Consider the following 18416-nt stretch of genomic DNA (forward strand, 5'->3'; position numbering starts at 1 on the left):
AAATAAATCCAAAAAAGTTAAGGGCTGGAGAGATGGCTCATTGTTTAAGCTCAACCCAGAAGGGCGTGGGAAGCCAGGGTATGTGGGCGCCAGCTCTAATGCCTCATTTCTCACCCACCTGATACTCCTTGGCAAATCCATAGTTGCTGTCCTTCTCATTCTCCCGGACGTAGTCAGCAAAGTCTTTGGCTAGGATATCCCCGGGGAAGCTGTGGTGGGAAGAAGGGTAAAAAAAAAAAATGGAGACTTTAAGCACCTTGAGGCTGGCAAGCTGTCTCAGCAGGTAGAGGGTCCTAAGACAAAGCCGGGTTGCTTGAGTTCCATCCTTGGTAGCCACGTGTTGGAAAGAGAACCGATGCCCTTGGGTTGTCTTCTCACATCCATGCATCGCATATACTCCAGGAAATAAAAAAGTAAATGAAGCCTCGTGCATTTGGGAGACAGAGGCAGGCAGATCTCTGTGAGTTCGAGGCTAGCCTGGTCTACATAGTGAGTTACAATGATCTTGGTCCAGCAATACCACTACTGAGCAAATCCACCAGAAAATGGAGAATCCCAAAGGTCATTGTCTCACCACCGTTCACAGCAGTGTGGCTCACAGTGGTACAAAGGTGCAAGCAATATTAGCGTCCATCAGTGAGCACATGGATAAACCATGTGGTCTCACCATACAGTGGAGTGTTATTCAGCCTTTAGAAGCGAGAAGAATGGGGCTGGCAAAAGGCTCAGTGGTTGCAAGCACTGGCCGCTCTTCCAGAGGACCTGGCATTGATTCCCAGCACCCACATAATGACTCACAACCATCTGCGACTCCAGTTCTGGGGGATCCAGTGCCCTCTTCTGTCCTCTGCAGGTACTGCATACATATAGTGCACATATACACATTCAGGCAAAGCACTCTTACACGTAAAAAAATTAAAATGAAGCCAGGCGGTGGTGGCACACGCCTTTAATCCCAGCACTCGGCAGGCAGAGCCAGGAGGATCTGTGTGAGTTCCAGGCCAGCCTGGTCTACAGAGTGGGTTCCAGGACAGGCGCAAAGCTTACACAGAGAAACGCTGTCTTGAAAAAAAAAATTTAAATGAAATAAAATCTTAAAACAGAAAAACCTGTAGTGGGTAGCCATTCCAGCTTGGATCTGGAAGCTCCAACCCCCATTGAGACTCTGGCAACTGTCACGCCTACGAGGCGGGGCGAGGGGAGGTGCTGGAAACCTGAGAGCTGGATGGGCAAGCGCTCGCTCTGGGCGCGCTCTCTGCGCCTGGACCCTGGATGGTGGAGATTGATTGTGCAGAGCTCCAGAGAACACCCCTGGATTGCTATACGCCTTCCCCAGACCCCCGCGACCTATCCATTCTTTCATTTGTAAGTCATCCACTAAATAAATCTTCCTTTTAACTACGTGGAGTGGCCTTTATAATTTTCCCCAATATCTGGCGCCCACGTGGGTCAAATTCCAAAGGTCTGGGCGGCTCCTGCCCTCAGCCTGTTCCCCGGCTGGCGGGTACCTAAACCCGCCTGCAAAGTTCCATATAACCAGTCCATTCCCAAAAAGGGGAGCAGCTAGTCCGGTCTCAGCTCCCTAGCTTAGCCCCGAGACCAGTGAAAAACCGCTGGGAGTGAGGTATCCGCTCCCGGCTCCCGGCCATCCCGCCATCTGCCTCCAGCTGCCGCCAGCCAAGGTCGCCAGCAGGCCCTGCTTTGGAGCTGTACCAGCACCGCCTGCTGGTTGAAAAGCGCTACTATACCCCCCATACCACAGAAAGGTAAGATAAGCAAACCAGCATTTTATTTCAAGTAAAAGTACTTGATAATTTTACATCTTAAAATTGACTAACAAATTTTGAGTAATTCTTGTAATATGGCTGACAACATTACCTCACAAGAATTTAAAAACCTTTTTGCCTGTATGATGAATGACATTCTCCTGGAAATATATGACCTTCCTCAGGCATATTTGGCCTGTACCATTTTGGCATTCATCGTAATAATTCACACAGTGTTCAAACACTGCTTTAATAAGAACAAAGATGAGTCATTATTGGGACTGATACAGGCTTTAAAAGATAGCAATGAAGACTTACAGAAAAAGAATCTCTTTCTGGAATCTGCTTTAAAAGATAGCAATGAAGACTTACAGAAAAAGAATCTCTTTCTGGAATCTGCTTTCAAAGATAGCAAGGAAGGCTTACAGAAAAGGATTCTCTTTCTGGAATCTGCTTTAAAAGATAGCAATGAAGACTTACAGAAAAAGAATCTCTTTCTGGAATCTGCCTTCAAAGATAGCAATGAGGGCTTACAGAAAAAGATTCTCTTCCTGGAATCTGCCTTCAAAGATAGCAATGAAGGCTTACAGAAAGAGATTCTCTTTTTGGAATCTGCTTTAAAAGATAGCAATGAAGACTTACAGAAAAAGAGTCTCTTTCTGGAATCTGCCTTCAAAGATAGCAGTGAGGGCTTACAGAAAAAGATTCTCTTTCTGGAATCTGCTTTAAGAGATGGCAATGAAGACTTACAGAAGAAGAATCTCTTTCTGGAATCTGCCTTCAAAGATAGCAGTGAAGGCTTACAGAGAAAGATTCTCTTTCTGGAATCTGCTTTAAGAGATGGCAAGGAAGACTTACAGAAAGAGATTCTCTTTCTGGAATCTGCTTTCAAAGATAGCAATGAAGGCTTACAGAAAAAGATTCTCTTTCTGGAATCTGCTTTAAGAGATAGCAATGAAGACTTACAGAGAAAGAATCTCTTTCTAGAATCTGCTTTCAAAGATAGCAATGAAGGCTTACAGAAAAAGATTCTCTTTCTGGAATCTGCTTTAAAAGATAGTAATGAAGGCTTACAGGAAAAGATTCTTTCTCTAGAATCTGCTAATCAGGATTTACAAAACAGGCTTGTACCCAAAATTGATTTTATTGATAATAAATATGAATATCTAATGGATAGAACACTAACTCTCCAGAGTGAAGTTATGGCTACTCAGACATTGCATAAGGAAGAAAGATTATCATTAATTGATAAGATAAGATCCATGGAATCATGTGCTTCTGAGGAAAATAAAAATGTCTATGATTCCATGAGAAATCTGGAGTCCCTTGCAAGAGAGGAGGTTCACTCCCTAGAACAGACCCTAGGTGCTCGTTTGCAAGCCCTAGAAGAAACTCTCAGTAAACATGACAAGGGAACTAATAAGCAGAAGGTCAAGACCATAGAGGTTGTAACATCTCCAAATGGCTCTCATACAATGGATTATCCTGTTATTGTCCATGAGAAGCCAGCAGATGACACACACCCCGAGCCATATATGACATATACATTACAACCAATTTCAACAAGGGACTTTAAAAATATAAAGGAAGCAGTAGTTACGTATGGGATACATTCAACATACGTAAAACAGATGTTAAATTCATGGTCTACCTCACATAGAATCATCCCAGATGACTGGCATCAGTTAATTTCAGCTGTTCTAGAATATAGCCAGCAGCTACAGTGGAAGAGCTGGTTGAGAGAAGAGGCAAAAAATTTAGAACAACAAGGTAAACTCAGAGGTTTTGTGATCTCCCAAGATCAAATACTTGGTGAGGGATGTTTTGCTGACAGGAATGTACAAGCCACTTATGATGAGCATACAATATCCCTATGCCGTACAGCAGCTCTAAATGCTTGGGAAAAAATTCCAGAACCTGGAAAACCAACGGAGGTGTACACAAAGATATTTCAGGGACCACATGAATCTTTCACTGATTTTTTACAAAGGCTGAACACAGCTATAACAAAAGCTATATCAGATAAAGAATTAAGAAAAGTATTAACTGAGTCCTTGGCATTCGACAATGCTAATGCAGAATGCAGAAGAATACTTACACCACTAAAGATCAGATCAGCTCCTTTGGAAGAATGGATTCAGTACACTAATGGTGTTCAGTCTCTTAACTACAGTAATGAGGCTTGGATAGGAGAGACAAATCCCAGAGGTAAAAGAAGGCCCTGTGTTACCAAATGTTTTAAGTGTGGTACACCAGGGCATATAAGTAAAAACTGTACGTGGGGTACTCCTAGAAGTAATACTCCTTCTAGGAATAGCCTAAACAGGAGACCCCAACCACCTCCTGGATTATGTAGAAGGTGTGGCAAAGGCCAACATTGGACCAATGAGTGCAGATCAAAAATAGATATACGAGGCAACCCTTTACTGGCGGGAAACGCCTCAGGGGGCCTCTTGCAGGCCCCCAAATCAAATGTAGTACGAACATTCCCAGCCACTGTGGAAGAAATTCCTCTCCAGGACAACTGAATAAACCAATGCTTAATGTAAAAACCGATACTGCAATGGATGATAAAACAGCTTTGATAGATGGATCACAGTTTACAAAGAACACTGTAAAACAAATATTTTGGCAGACTTCCATAAATGAACAAAGACCAAAGCTTAGAATTCAAATTAATGGCCTGGTTCTGGAGGGCCTGGTAGACACAGGTGCAGATGTGACTATAATTACACCAAAATCATGGCATCCGAATTGGCCTCTTCAAGAGGTAGATGTCCAACTGTTAGGGATTGGCACCCTATCTCAGATAAAACAGAGTTCGAGATGGGTTGAATGCATAGGGCCAGAAGGACAGAGAGGAAGGCTAAAGCCATATGTAGCAAATGTAGCAGTAAATCTTTGGGGCCGAGATCTGTTACAACAGTGGAATACCCAGATTAAAATTCCTACACTTTCAGAAAAGGAATACAGACCAATGCATGTTTCTAGGAATAATATCATAACATGCTATAAAAATCAGTCACCAACCATTCAGGCTGTTCACAAACAGAGCACGACTGTTGTTGAACTCTCAGAAGTACCAACTGCCTTACCTTTAAAATGGCTAACTAATAAACCTGTCTGGGTTGGACAATGGCCTTTGACAAAAGAGAAGCTACAAGCTTTAGAACAGCTGGTTCAAGAGCAGTTAAATGCTCAACACATTGAAGAATCTACCAGCCCTTGGAATTCTCCTGTATTTGTTATTTAAAAAAAATCTGGTAATTGGAGAATGCTGACAGATCTGAGAGCTATTAATAAAGTAATTCAGCCAATGGGCTCCCTACAGACTGGGATCCCCTTGCCCTCTATGCTACCAAAAGAATGGCCTATAATAGTTATTGACTTAAAAGACTGTTTCTTTACCATACCCTTACAGGAAAATGATAGAGAAAAATTTGCCTTCACAGTACCTAATTATAATAATTCTCAGCCAGTCAAGAGATATCAATGGAAGGTCCTCCCACAGGGAATGTTAAACAGCCCTACTTTGTGTCAATACTTTGTGCAGAAACCATTAGAGATAATTCGTGTAAAGTTTCCACAATCCATAATTTATCACTATATGGATGATATCCTATTAGCTGATCCAAAGTTAGATACATTAGAAAGCATGTTTGAAGAAGTAAAAAAAGTTTTGCCTCGCTGGGGACTGCAAATTGCTCCTGAAAAAATACAAAGAGGAGATTCTTTTAATTACTTAGGATATAAGATAGAGCTACAAAAAATTAGACCCCAAAAGGTACAACTAAGAAGAGATAGATTGAAGACTCTTAATGATTTTCAAAAGTTATTAGGAAGCATTTCCAACTTACTGGGTATCATGGGAATACCCAAAGATGGACTAAAAAATTTGGCTAATACTCTAGAAGGGGACAAAGAATTAAATAGTCCAAGAGAATTATCAGCCGAAGCTGAGAAGGAATTGGCTCTAGTAGAAAAGACAATTCGAGAAGCACATGTGGATCGTGTGGATCCAGAACTTAAATGCATTCTTGTCATATTCCCTTCCAGACATTCCCCAACAGGTATTTTGATGCAGAGGGAAGATATTATATTGGAATGGATATTCCTACCACGTAAACCAAATAAGAAATTAAAGACTTATATAGAAAAGATCTCTGATTTGATTCAAAAGGGTAAATTAAGACTTCGCCAGTTGACAGGAATGGACCCAGCAGAAATTGTAGTACCATTAACTAATGAGGAAATTTCATCACTATGGAAAGATAATGAATACTGGCAGAGAGCCTGCAGTAACTTTTTGGGAGAGATTAACAACCACTATCCCAAAAGCAAGAGAGTAGAATTCATAAAGAAGACTGAATGGGTCCTTCCTCACATTGTACGACAAAAGCCAATTTCTGGAGTCCTCACATTCTACACTGATGCAAATAAATCAGGGAAAGCAGGATATAAATCAGGAGACTTAAGTAAAGTGGTACAAAGTCCATATAGTTCTGTACAAAAGGCAGAACTGTATGCCATTCTTATGGTACTGATGGACTTCACAGAACCCCTCAATATAGTCACTGACTCTCAATATGCAGAGAGAGTTGTTTTACATATTGAAACTGCTGAATTTATTCCTGATAATACAGAATTAACTTCATTATTCATACAATTGCAGGAAATCATCAGAAAAAGGGAACATCCTATATATATAACACATATCAGATCCCATACAGGTCTACCAGGACCTTTAGCACAAGGTAATGATGAGATTGATCAGTTACTAATAGGTAATGTGCTAGAAGCTTCAGAATGTCATAAGAAACACCATGTAAATAGCAAAGGTTTGAAGAAGGATTTCTCCATCACTTGGCAACAGGCTAAGGATATTGTGAAAAAATGTCCTACTTGTTCCATCTATAACCAAACTCCATTACCTGCAGGGAGTAATCCAAAAGGTATACAAAGAAATGAAATTTGGCAGATGGATGTGTTTCATTTTGCAGAATTTGGAAGATTAAAGTATGTACATCATACCATTGACACCTATTCAGGATTTCAATGGGCAACTCCTATGAGTTCTGAAAAGGCTGATTCTGTGATTACACACCTATTAGAAGTTATGGCCATCATGGGAATACCTGTACAAATTAAGACAGACAATGCCCCAGCATATGTCTCCAATAAAACGAGACAGTTCTTTGCTTATTATAATATAAAGCATGTTACAGGTATACCACACAATCCCACAGGCCAAGCAGTCATAGAGAGATCCAATCGAACTTTAAAGGATATGCTAAATAAACAGCAACAGGTAACAATGACTCCTAGAAATAGACTGCATAGTGCTTTATTAACCTTGAATTTTCTCAATGCTAATGAGAAAGGAACAACAGCTGCGGAGAGACATTGGACGATAGACAAAACTCCTGAGCTAAACCAACCAGTTTATTTCAAGGATGTGCTGATCTCAGAATGGAAACCTGGATATGTTCTACGTTGGGGAAGGGGTTTTGCCTTTGTTTCTGCAGGAGAAGAAAAGCTATGGATACCAACAAAATTAATAAAAATCCGATTCGAACAGGAAAAACCCCTTGATGAAGAGAAGTAAAAGATCATCCACCAATATGACATCTCTACAAGTTGTAAGAAAAATTTAACAATCAAAGGCTGGGGTAGGGTTCTGTTTTTGTCTTTCCAGGATAATGGAAATACCCATCTTCCAAAACTCATAAGGCCTTGGATATCTGAATGTTTACAGCAGAAAGGAAGAATCTATTGGTACCAATCTACACATGGTAAAATCTCACTGTCTAACATCTTTCTCTCTATCAATCTAGAAAAGTTGTGGTTCCAATTCAATTATAGCCAAGCTGGCTTTGGAGATGGAATTGGCTCACTCCTTCTCTAAACCCAAGCATATTGCTAAAAGAAAAGTTTAAGAGATTCTTCAGTCCCATATCAGAAGAGCCCTCTGGTGTGAGACAGAAGGAAACCAATAAAAAGGGACCATTGTCTTCTAAATTCTAATTCTCTCCATGCTTACTCTTGATTTCTCAGAATCCTTTCTTACATGCTATGTCCTCTTTAAATCCAAACCTCCCATTTTTGATAACAAATAAGTTTTTCCAATAGCAATCTCAGAAGTCACCAGAAGGAAGATGGGGCTCCAACAACAACAACTCTACCCAATCCAGAATGATGCCATGGTAATCATCATCATACTACACTTCTTGCCAGAATTTCAGACAATCTTACCCATTACTCTAAAACTTGCTGCAGAACCTACAGTTAGTCTAACTGAGATTTAACTATCTGAGCTTTCTCACAGTACCCAACAGAGATAACATCACCCCCTAAACGGCAGGAAGCAATTCTAAGAAAACGACGCCCCTTCTCCCTTAGGTTTCATAATTCTCAGGGTTATGGATGACGGTTGTAGGGTTGGGTGTGGAAGAAAATATTAACTCAGTATTGTAAAAAAAAAAGGGGGGGGCGGAAGAAATGGAACGGATAGGTATAAGATATGATGGTAAATCATTGTATATACTAGTAAACAAACTTGGTAAAATAGCAACCTTAGACAATTTGCACTGTAATTTGTACTGTTACAGATTCTTATATGTTGATACAAATGTAAACTATTTTTATACTCCTGTTTAAGATAATTTGTATATTGATACAAATACAGAACTATATTTGTTATAATGTACATATATTTCTACTCTTATTTGAAACATTTTTATATTGATACAAATGTAAATTTATATCTGTCATACTTTATATATGTTCTACTTCTGTTAGGATATTTGGTATATTGAGATATATTTAAGATTATTGTCATATTGCATATCGCACTATATATTCCTACCTCTGTTATAAATATCTTGTGTATTGTCACAATTTTGAAGTCATCGTTCTTCACCATACATTTGCTTATAGACTGTTTACCTTATTTACGTGAAGCCTTAGTCCTTAGGTTATTTCGGTAGATAAGATTTATAGATTTATAGTTGCCTATGCCTGTCATCTCTATAGTTACATTAGTTAGGTTATCCAGATTTACAGATACATAGGTCAGATGGACAGGTAATCTTCAAACACTTCATAGACCTAGAGAATATGGCATTTAAATAACTTAGAATTCTGTTGATATGAGGCACAATTGCTCCTGGCTGCACCAATTGATCCCGAGAGAATGTTGGGCTTCTAAGACATTTCCATTTGGAAGTTTGTCTTTTTGGCACAAAATGGCCTACGGGGCAAAGAACTGCCCTTGCCTTGATGGCTGACAGTACAAATGCAATGCTGTCCTTTCTGGACAAGCGGGACACAAGGAAAGTGACCACTGTACTCTGCCAAGACAGGGTAAGATGGTCTTTCAGAAATCCTGCTTCTGAAAATGGTCTGTCAGATACTCTAGGCCTGTAGCCAATTTGAATGCACCAACAATGCTGAGAAACATTAGGTGACTGTCCAGGCTGCCAGCTGTCTTGGTCTACTCTTGCAAGACTCCCGAAGTTGCTTGCATCCGTCTACCATTTCTCAAGTACCATTATGTTCCTTCTCAGGTCTTTGATGGGATTGAAGACTAGCAGTTATAGTTACAACTTAGTATATATAATATCTTAGATAGAACATATTAAGTATTAGATTCAGGTTCTTTAGGATAGGACACCTTTGAATGATCTTTATAACATGCCGTTTACCTATGCTCTATACTTCTCTGGATTTTAGAATGTGTTTCTTGCTTGATATTGTTTGCATTGGTTGTAGTTACATCTTATCTAGGTCATTATCCCTCATTATTTCTGGACAATATTTGATAACCATTCCTTTGTATATAGTCTTGTATTAGTTTAGAACCTTCTTATTTAGACAAAAAGGGGGAGATGTAGTGGGTAGCCATTCCAGCTTGGATCTGGAAGCTCCAACCCCCATTGAGACTCTGGCAACTGTCACGCCTACGAGGCGGGGCGAGGGGAGGTGCTGGAAACCTGAGAGCTGGATGGGCAAGCGCTCGCTTTGGGCGCGCTCTCTGCGCCTGGACCCTGGATGGTGGAGATTGATTGTGCAGAGCTCCAGAGAACACCGCTGGATTGCTATACGCCTTCCCCAGACCCCCGCGACCTATCCATTCTTTCATTTGTAAGTCATCCACTAAATAAATCTTCCTTTTAACTACATGGAGTGGCCTTTATAATTTTCCCCAATAAAAACCCTCTCCAAACTCCCCTCAAGGATGTACACTGACTGACATGCTTGCTTTCTCCTGCAAGACTCCACCTGACGGAGCCCCGCCTGCCACCTCTCTGGCTTTGCTCCCTAACACAGTTCCCTGGGTTCACAGCAGCCAATCTCAGAGACACACAGTGTTCCCTAAGCACCCAAACACTGCTACCTCAGCGTCCTTGCACTTCCCTTGCCCCGTGTACAGAGACTGGTCTCGGTCCTAGCCAGAGTAACTCCACCTTGCAGCCATTTATCTGTCCTTTATATGAGGCGTCCATAGAGCAAAATTTATCCTTTCTGTAGTCTGACGGAGTTTTCTGAGCCTGCAGGAATCCCTTGCAGGAGCCTGGAAGCACAGACTCTCTGGGTCTGGTTCTGTGGTACCTTTCTTTACAGCAGCCTGTAGTCGCTTCCGCTGTTTGCACACACGGTGGCGCTCGAGGCCTGGGTTTGCATCCTTCCTGCTTCTAGACCTGTAGGCGCTTGGCGGTATGGGCAGGTGTGATGGTGACTGCGGGGAGGCAGCCTTCTAAAAGCACCCAATGCTCTGTAAGTAATCCCTGATCAACTCACTTACTCATCACGGCGGCGCTTGTTGGAGTCCTTTGAGCTTTCAGTGTTACCCCTGCTGGGAAGCAGGCATTTCTTTCCCATCTTCCTGGTACGTCACAGGACACCCTAGAACTGTTCCAAATCCTGTTCCAAATGACTTCCTTCAGATCTTTGCTCTTCTTAATTGGCTTCACCTCTCCTCTAGTAGTTTGTTTGTTTGTTTGTTTGTTTGTTTGGTTGGTTGGTTGGTTGGTTGGTTTTTTGAGACAGGGTTTCTCTGTATAGCCCTGGCTGTCCTAGATCTTGCCTGTAGACCAGGCTGGCTTGGAATTCAGAGATCTGCCTGCCTCTGCCTCCAAAGTGTTAAGATTAAAGACGTGGCCACCACACCCAGCCCCCTCCTCCAGTTTTAATGCCCTGTCTAGAGTGTTCCTTGACCTCCCTCTGCTCTCTTCTTGCTTTACTTGTCTCCACACATAGAGCATGGTCTATATTATCTTGCTTTTCTAGCCCTTCCTAGTGCTACAACACAAGTTGAGTTTGATCCCACATGTTGAAGGGGAGAACCAACTCCCACAAGAGGTCCCCTGCCCTTCCTCCTCACATGCACTGTGTAGTATGTGGACACAAATAATAAATGTAAAACAGTTAGGATGGGAGCTGAAGAGATGGCTCAGTGGTTAAGAGCACTGGCTGGTCTTCCAGAGGACCCGGGTTCAATCCCCAGCACCCCCCCCACACACACACACACATGGCTGCTCACAGCCATCTGTAAGTCTTGTCCTAATGGGATCTGATGCCCTCTTCTGGCCTCCTCAGGCACCAAGGCTGAGTGGAGTAAACAGACAAACCTGCATGCAAAACACTCATACATATAAAGTAAATAAAATTTGAAATTAAGCTGAATATGATCAAATCACATTGCATATATGAATGACATTCTCAAAGAATAATAAAACATCTAAAGAAAACAAAGAAGAGAATGGACCCTAGGCTGTGTCTCCGTGAATGAGCTGTGGCCCATTACAGGGGTCACAATCCCTTCTGAGGCTTGGTTCTGCCCTCTGACCTATCCAGTGAGCAGCAGACTCTCCTCCCCTTACCTGACAATGATAGTCTGGAATGTCACACACACACACACACACACACACACACACACACACGCACACACACACACCCTGTTCACCTGAACACCAGATCCTTGGGCACGTCCTTCTGCTGGCTCTTCTTTCTTCTGGAAGAAAGACACCGGAATGTAAATCTCCAGCCTGAGCTCAAGACCAGAGATTCTCATCTTCCCTTCTGGGCTCCCACTAGCCAAATGCCCACCAGTTCTGTTCCGAGTCTCACCTCCTCCTCTTCAGGAAGAAAATCAGCAAGCCCACCAGGATGAAAAGTAGGAGGATGCCGATGATGGCTCCCACAATGACCCCTGCAGTGAAAAGGGGAGGGAGAGAGGAGGATGAGGATGATGATGATGGTGATAATGATGATGAGGAGGAGGAGGATGGAGATGATGATGATGATGATGATGATGGAGATGATGGTGGTGACAATGATGACATTAGTGTGTGTGTGTGTGTGTGTGTGTGTGTGTGAGAGAGAGAGAGAGAGAGAGAGAGAGAGAGAGAGAGAGAGAGAGAGAGAGAGAGAGAGAGAACAGGTACTTTAGAGGCCAGAAGAGGACATCAGATACCCTGAAGGTGGAGTTCCGTGGAGAAATGAGCACCAAACTCAGTTTCTTTCCAAAAGCAGTATGTACTCGCAGCTGGGCATGGTGGCCCATGTCTTAATCCCAGCACTCGAGAGGCAGAGGCAGGCAATTCTGAGTTCAAGAGTTCTAGGCCAGTCTGGTCTACAGAGAGAGTTCCAGGACAGCCAGGGCTACACAGAGAAACGGTGTCTGGAACAACAACAGCAAAAGGCAACTTGTAGCTTGAATCTTAAATAGGTTTTTAATTAAAGAAAAAACAGAACCAGATATTGGGGTAAATGCTGAAAGACCAGAGAGACAGAGGAACAGGCCACTGCCACGTCTCACCTCTAGGACTCCTCAGGCTGAAACGCCTTCAGTTCCTGTCTCCTAGTGCCTTAGATACCTTTCTCCGCCCAGCCATCGCTGCCTTCCTTCCATGCTGGGATTAAAGGCCTGTGTGCTTCCCAAGCAAAGGCATGAGATCTCACATGCTGGGATTAAAGGTGTGTGCCACCACTGCCTGGCTCTGTTTCTCTCCTAGACTGAGTCAATCTCATGTAGTCCAGGGTGGCTTTGCACTCACACAGATCCAACTCACAGAGATCCAGATGGATCTCTGCCTATCCAGATGGATCTCTGCCTCCTGAGTGCTAGGATTAAAGGTGTGTGCCACCACTGCCTGGTCTCTATGTTGAATCAAGTGGCTGGCTCTGTCCTCTGATCCTCAGGCAAGCTTTATTTGATATAGAATATATCACCACACAATTTAAAAGACAAAGGACTTATCTGGTTCACCATTGCGGTTTACAGTGCATCCCTGTGGGGAAGTATAGGAGGCATGACCTTGAAGTAGCTAGTCATATCACATTCACAGTCCAGAATGGAAAATGTTGAATCAACTCTTGCCAATGCTCAGCTTATTATTTGCATTCCTATGCGATCCAGAATTCCCTACACAGAGATTGGTGCCACCCATAGTGGGCGGGACTTCCTGGTAATCAAGACAACCCCCCTCCCAAAGCTGTGCCCATGGACTAGTCTTCCCAGGTGATTCTACAACACTCCCTCATCTTCATGGCATCTGTTCTCCCTAGGATAGGGATTTGGTTTTCTCAGAGATTTGCTTGCCCGGGTGCTTGGCAATGGAGCTCTGACAACACTGGGTAGACTCAAGACCTTGCTTGTTCCCAAGCTCTGATGAGCCCAGCTCTCCTAGGATCTGTCCTTAGATACCCAGTCCTGGAGGAGACCCATCTCCATCAGCTTTGGAAGCTGGAGCCTGCAGCTGCCCAGCAGTCCTGGCTGTATAGAGCTGATGGTCAACAGACTCCAGGAGGAACACACATCCTTTATGAGGACTTGTGTACCTCACCAACTTGGTCCTTCAGATATGACCGGACCTTGTCCTCTCCAGGATGCTGGTTTGCTAAGAGAGATACACCCCTAAGCAACGGAACCGGGCAAGGCAAGGCCGAGAAGCATACATCTAACACTGCATCCACTTCCACTGTACCTCTGGGATGGTTACCTAGTATTACTAGAGGCCAGGTTCCTAGAGGGAAACATACATCCAGTAAGATCCTGGTAGGGCCAGCGTGATTGCTCAGGAGGTAAAGGTGCTTGCTGCCAAGTCCTTGACTTCCGTACAAGCCTAGTGGCCTGTGTGTGTGCCCCACCCCCACAGACAAATAAATAAATGTAATAAAACTTTTAAAAGAAGATTAGAGATAAAAATCTACTGAGATAAAAATTATACAATGCAGCTGGAGAGAGGTGGGTCCGGGTTAAAAGCACTGGCTGCTCTTCTAGAGGATCTGGGTTCGACTCCCAGCACCCCACAGCAGCTCACAACTATTTGTAACACCAGCCCCAGGGAATCTGATGCCCTCTTCTGGCCTCTGACAGTACTGCATGTAAGTGGTACATAGTCATAGGTGAAAGGAAAGCATCCATATTGATAAAAATAGGGGTTTTTTTTTCCTTAAAGAAAAATTGTTCTCAAATAAATAGTAGTTAAAGATGCAACGGTGTTGGAAATACACCGACTAGCATCAAATCATTTGATGACTTCAAGTGAGTGAATTGTATGTCCAGTGGATTTTATCCCAAGAATGCTGTTTTAAGAAAACCAGGAGGGCTAGGGAGTCATTTCAGTCAGTAGAGTGCTTGCATTACAAGCATGAGCCTCGAGTTAGATCTCAGAACACACCGGGCGTGCTGGCACATGTCTACAGGGCGGCAGAGACATGCGGACCCCTGAGGCTTGCTGCCCAACCCGCACGGCCCTGCTGGGTCAGTTCCAAGTCAATGAAAGACCCAAAGAAAAAAACATATGTGGAGCTGTGAGATGGATCGGGGGTGAAGGCACTTGCCACCAGGTCAAAAGAGTTGAGTTAGATCCCCGTGACCCACATGGCAGGAGGAAATAATTGACTCTTGCAATCTGTTTTCTGACCTACACACACACAAGTTTATAAAAAATTTTAATGTAGATATACATGAACAACACCCAAGATTGTCCTCTGGCCACGTGCATACACACATGTGCACATGAACCTACACACAGGTACACACTCAGAGAGAAAGAGAGAGACAGAGAACGAGAAGAAAACAAAAGGAAGACAGACCAAAACAAAACAAAAAAGCAATAACAACGACAACAAAAGCCCATGTCTTCCCTTCATGGCAAGATGTGAAGGTTTGTCCCTGGGACCCTGCTCACCTGCGCTTTCTGTGTAACAGGTCACAGAGATGGACGGGGCCCTCAGTCCATTCGAGACGGTCGTGATGGTGGCCATGTAGGACTGAGCCGGTCCAAGGTCTGACACAGACACGCCTTTATTACAGAAAGATCCGTTCCGGGAGATCCATTGCCTGCCCACCTCCACCTCAAAGGTCTCATAACCCTCAGATGGGCAGGACCAGGTCAGGATGACCCCGTAGCCCCCAGAGGTGCTGACACAGGAGATGCTGTTGACAGGATCTGGGGCTGAGTAAAGAAAACGAGAGGAATCAGGATGAGCCACCCGCCAAACGTGGCTGGTTTTGCACGCCCAACTCTATGAGAGCTAGCCCATCTCTTCCTCTCCAAACTCAAACACCTCATCTTCTCTGATCCTCAAAAAACTAAAGTTCTCCCAGACTACAACTCCCACAATGCCTTGTACTCTGTATCACTGTATAGTCTCAACCTCATGGCATTATGGAATTTGTAGTCCACTCACATTTTTTCCCTTTAGAAATATTTCTGTTATAGGTATATGTCATAGTCTGTGTAGGGAATGTGTGTGTGTGTGTGTGTGTGTGTGTGTGTAGAGGTGCCCACTGAGGCCAGAAAAGGACAGGGTCTCCTCCACTTAAGTCAAAGGTGTTTGTGAACCACTGCACATAAGTGCTGATATTGAACTCTGTAAGAACAGCAAGTGCTCTTAACCATTGGGCCATCTCTCCAACATTTCTGTCCCCTTCTTGCCATGAAGCCGACCTAAGCCCATTCCACCAGGTACAAAGAGAGTGGGGGCATCTCACCTGTGGGTGCCTGGAGGTGCTGTATGGAGCTGGACACATGGCTCCTCTCTGCCCACACGCTGAAGTTGTACAAAGTGCCAGGCCTGAGACTCTTGACCTCATAACGAGACTCATTGGTACTGTCCTTGAAATTGGCTGCAGATCCTGGGGTATCTTTCTTTCCCTGGGGCTCTTCTTCTTCACTGGCCCACTGAACCCAGTAGGTGTAGTTGGGAGAATAGCGGTCCTTGGGAGCACTCCATATCAAGGTCACAGAGCTGTTGGTATGGCTTTTATTCTGTAGATCTGTCACCTCATTGGGAGCTGAAAGTGAGCAGAGCCCTAAGGGTTGTGGACCCAGAGATCCCCCTTCCCAGCCAATCATCTTCATTAACACCTGTAATCCTAGTACGTGGGAGGCTCAGGTAGGAGATTGCCATGAGTTCAGGCTAACCTGAGCCACATAGGGAGTTTGTGGTCATCAGTGATTCCAGTGAGAAAAGACGGAGCCCAAAGAAAGAACCTAGAAACATGGTGGGGACCAGGATCATCTGAGTTCTCTCTGTCCATATGTATAGCTCTGGGTCTCCTTCATCACTTAAGTCACCTCAAACTACAATTCCCTTGAGGCCTTGGAACCTCCATATCTCAATATAGGAAGTCCTGGCCCCATGGCATGATGGGATTTGTGGTCCAGTTACCTCTCTGTTCCCATGAAGTCTGACCTTTTCTAATTGCCTGTCCCACATCCACCCAAGGACAAGATCCTTTCTTACTCTTCAGCACAGCAAGTGGTTAGAGGAAGCTACTAACTTTAGTATTCTCAGCCTTGGAGACTAAGGATTAAAGCATTCATCCGTCAGCAGTGAACCGAGTCTCTGGAGTGATTTGGGCTCTCCTCATGAGTGGTACCCGCCATGTGTAGGCTGCGACAAGACATCATCCTTCACATGTCTATTTCGACAGAAGCAACTGCTGGTGATGCTGTTGGTTTCCTAGGAGTGGTACTGAGCCTTCCTGACTCCAGAGAGCCTACCCACCCCTCCCCTCCCAAAAAAACCCAGATCCCATAGTTTTGAAATTCCTGCTGGTTGAGAAATGGCAATCTCTAGGAACAGGACGTTGGCAACATCAAACTATGGTAACATCAGTGTAGCACTTTGAATGAAAATGGCCCCCATACGTTCAGATATTTGAATGCTTAGGCATCAGTTCGCAGACTGTTTGGGAAAGATGAGGGAGTGTGGCCTCAGTGGAGGAGGTGTATCAGTGTGGGTGGACTTTGAGGTTTCAAAAGCCAAGCCCAGAGTCTCTCTCTCTCTCTCTCTCTCTCTCTCTCTCTCTCTCTCTCTCTCTCTCTCTCTCTCTCTCTCTCTCTCTCTCTCTGCCAGTGGCCAGCAGATCAGGATGAAGCTCAGCAGCTCCTGCAGCACCATGTCTACCCGTGTCCTGCCATGCTCACGACCAGGGTGATAACGGGCTACGCCTCTGAAACTGTAAGTAAGCCCCCCAAGTAAATGCTTTCTTTTATAAGAGCTGCCTTGGTCATGTTGGCGTCTCTTCACAGTCACAGAACAGTAACTAAGACAATTAGATAAAGTCAGCAAGCTGTCTTCAGCGCCCAGGAAGCTCCCCATCACACCCCTTCCCCAGAGTTCCTCTTGCCCCACCCCAAGAGTGCTGGGATCAGAACTGGACCAAGCCTTACCAGTAGCCCAGAGAAGGTGACTGCTGTAGCCGCTCACTTGGTTCCTCTCAGCCCAGACAGTGAAGTTGTACAAGCTCCCAGGTTCCAGTGTCTCCAGTGTGACAGTGGTTTGCAGGGTGTCTTCTACTCTGGTGGTGGTTTTGTCCTCCGGGACGCATGAAATCCAGTAGGTGTAGCTGGGATCACGGGGACCCACCGGTGCTGTCCAGCTCAAGGTGATGGAACTGTTGGTCTGGTTCAGGATCCTGAGACTCATCACAGTATTAGGGACTGGAGAAAGGAGCAGAGAATGCAGACTGTAGAGAGGTGATAACCCTGACCTTTAGCTGCCCAACCTGTCAAAGAACGCTCCTTAGGAATGGGACCTAGGGTGGCCTGAGCTCCAAGAGCACCACAATCAGGCAGATATCTGAACAAACTAGCCCCTTCTTCAGGACAAAGCCTTTCTAAGATGAGGCCACAATGTCTCCATGGCTCCGTCAGGAGGTAGGGAGGGTCCCAGCTCAGTGGGGGCAGAAGAGTAGATGGGTTAAAGAATAGATAGAGCCCGTGTGAATGTGTAAAGTGGTTCAGCCACTGTAGAGATCAGTAGGGAACGAGAGCTTCCATATCACCCCCACACACACACACATACCCACAAACAACACATACATACCCACAAACAACACATACATACCAACACACACACACACACACACACATACCCACAAACACACACATACATACCCATACACACACACACACACATACCCACAAACAACACATACATACCCATACACACACACACACACATACCCACAAACAACACATACATACCCATACACACACACACACACACACACACACACACATACCCACAAACAAACACACACACACACATACCCATACACACATAACCACAAACAAACACACACATACCCACAAACACACACACACACATAGTATGTATATATATATATAT

General features: G+C 44.2%; 1 protein-coding gene across 1 annotated transcript in view; it reads right to left on the reverse strand.

Moving 5' to 3' along the window:
- LOC143273404 (receptor-type tyrosine-protein phosphatase H-like) overlaps positions 1 to 18416 on the reverse strand; it is a 38029-nt gene that overhangs the window by 7311 nt on the left and 12302 nt on the right. The window contains exons 4-9 of the mRNA XM_076572963.1: positions 17456 to 17725; positions 15769 to 16071; positions 14963 to 15229; positions 11895 to 11976; positions 11731 to 11778; positions 119 to 209 (exon numbers count right to left, since the gene is read on the reverse strand). Of these exons, the coding sequence (XP_076429078.1) occupies positions 119 to 209; positions 11731 to 11778; positions 11895 to 11976; positions 14963 to 15229; positions 15769 to 16071; positions 17456 to 17725 (1061 nt within the window). The remainder of the gene's footprint in view (positions 1 to 118; positions 210 to 11730; positions 11779 to 11894; positions 11977 to 14962; positions 15230 to 15768; positions 16072 to 17455; positions 17726 to 18416) is intronic.

The sequence above is a fragment of the Peromyscus maniculatus genome, chromosome 1 (assembly GCF_049852395.1).
Source record: "Peromyscus maniculatus bairdii isolate BWxNUB_F1_BW_parent chromosome 1, HU_Pman_BW_mat_3.1, whole genome shotgun sequence".
NCBI lineage: Eukaryota > Metazoa > Chordata > Mammalia > Rodentia > Cricetidae > Peromyscus > Peromyscus maniculatus.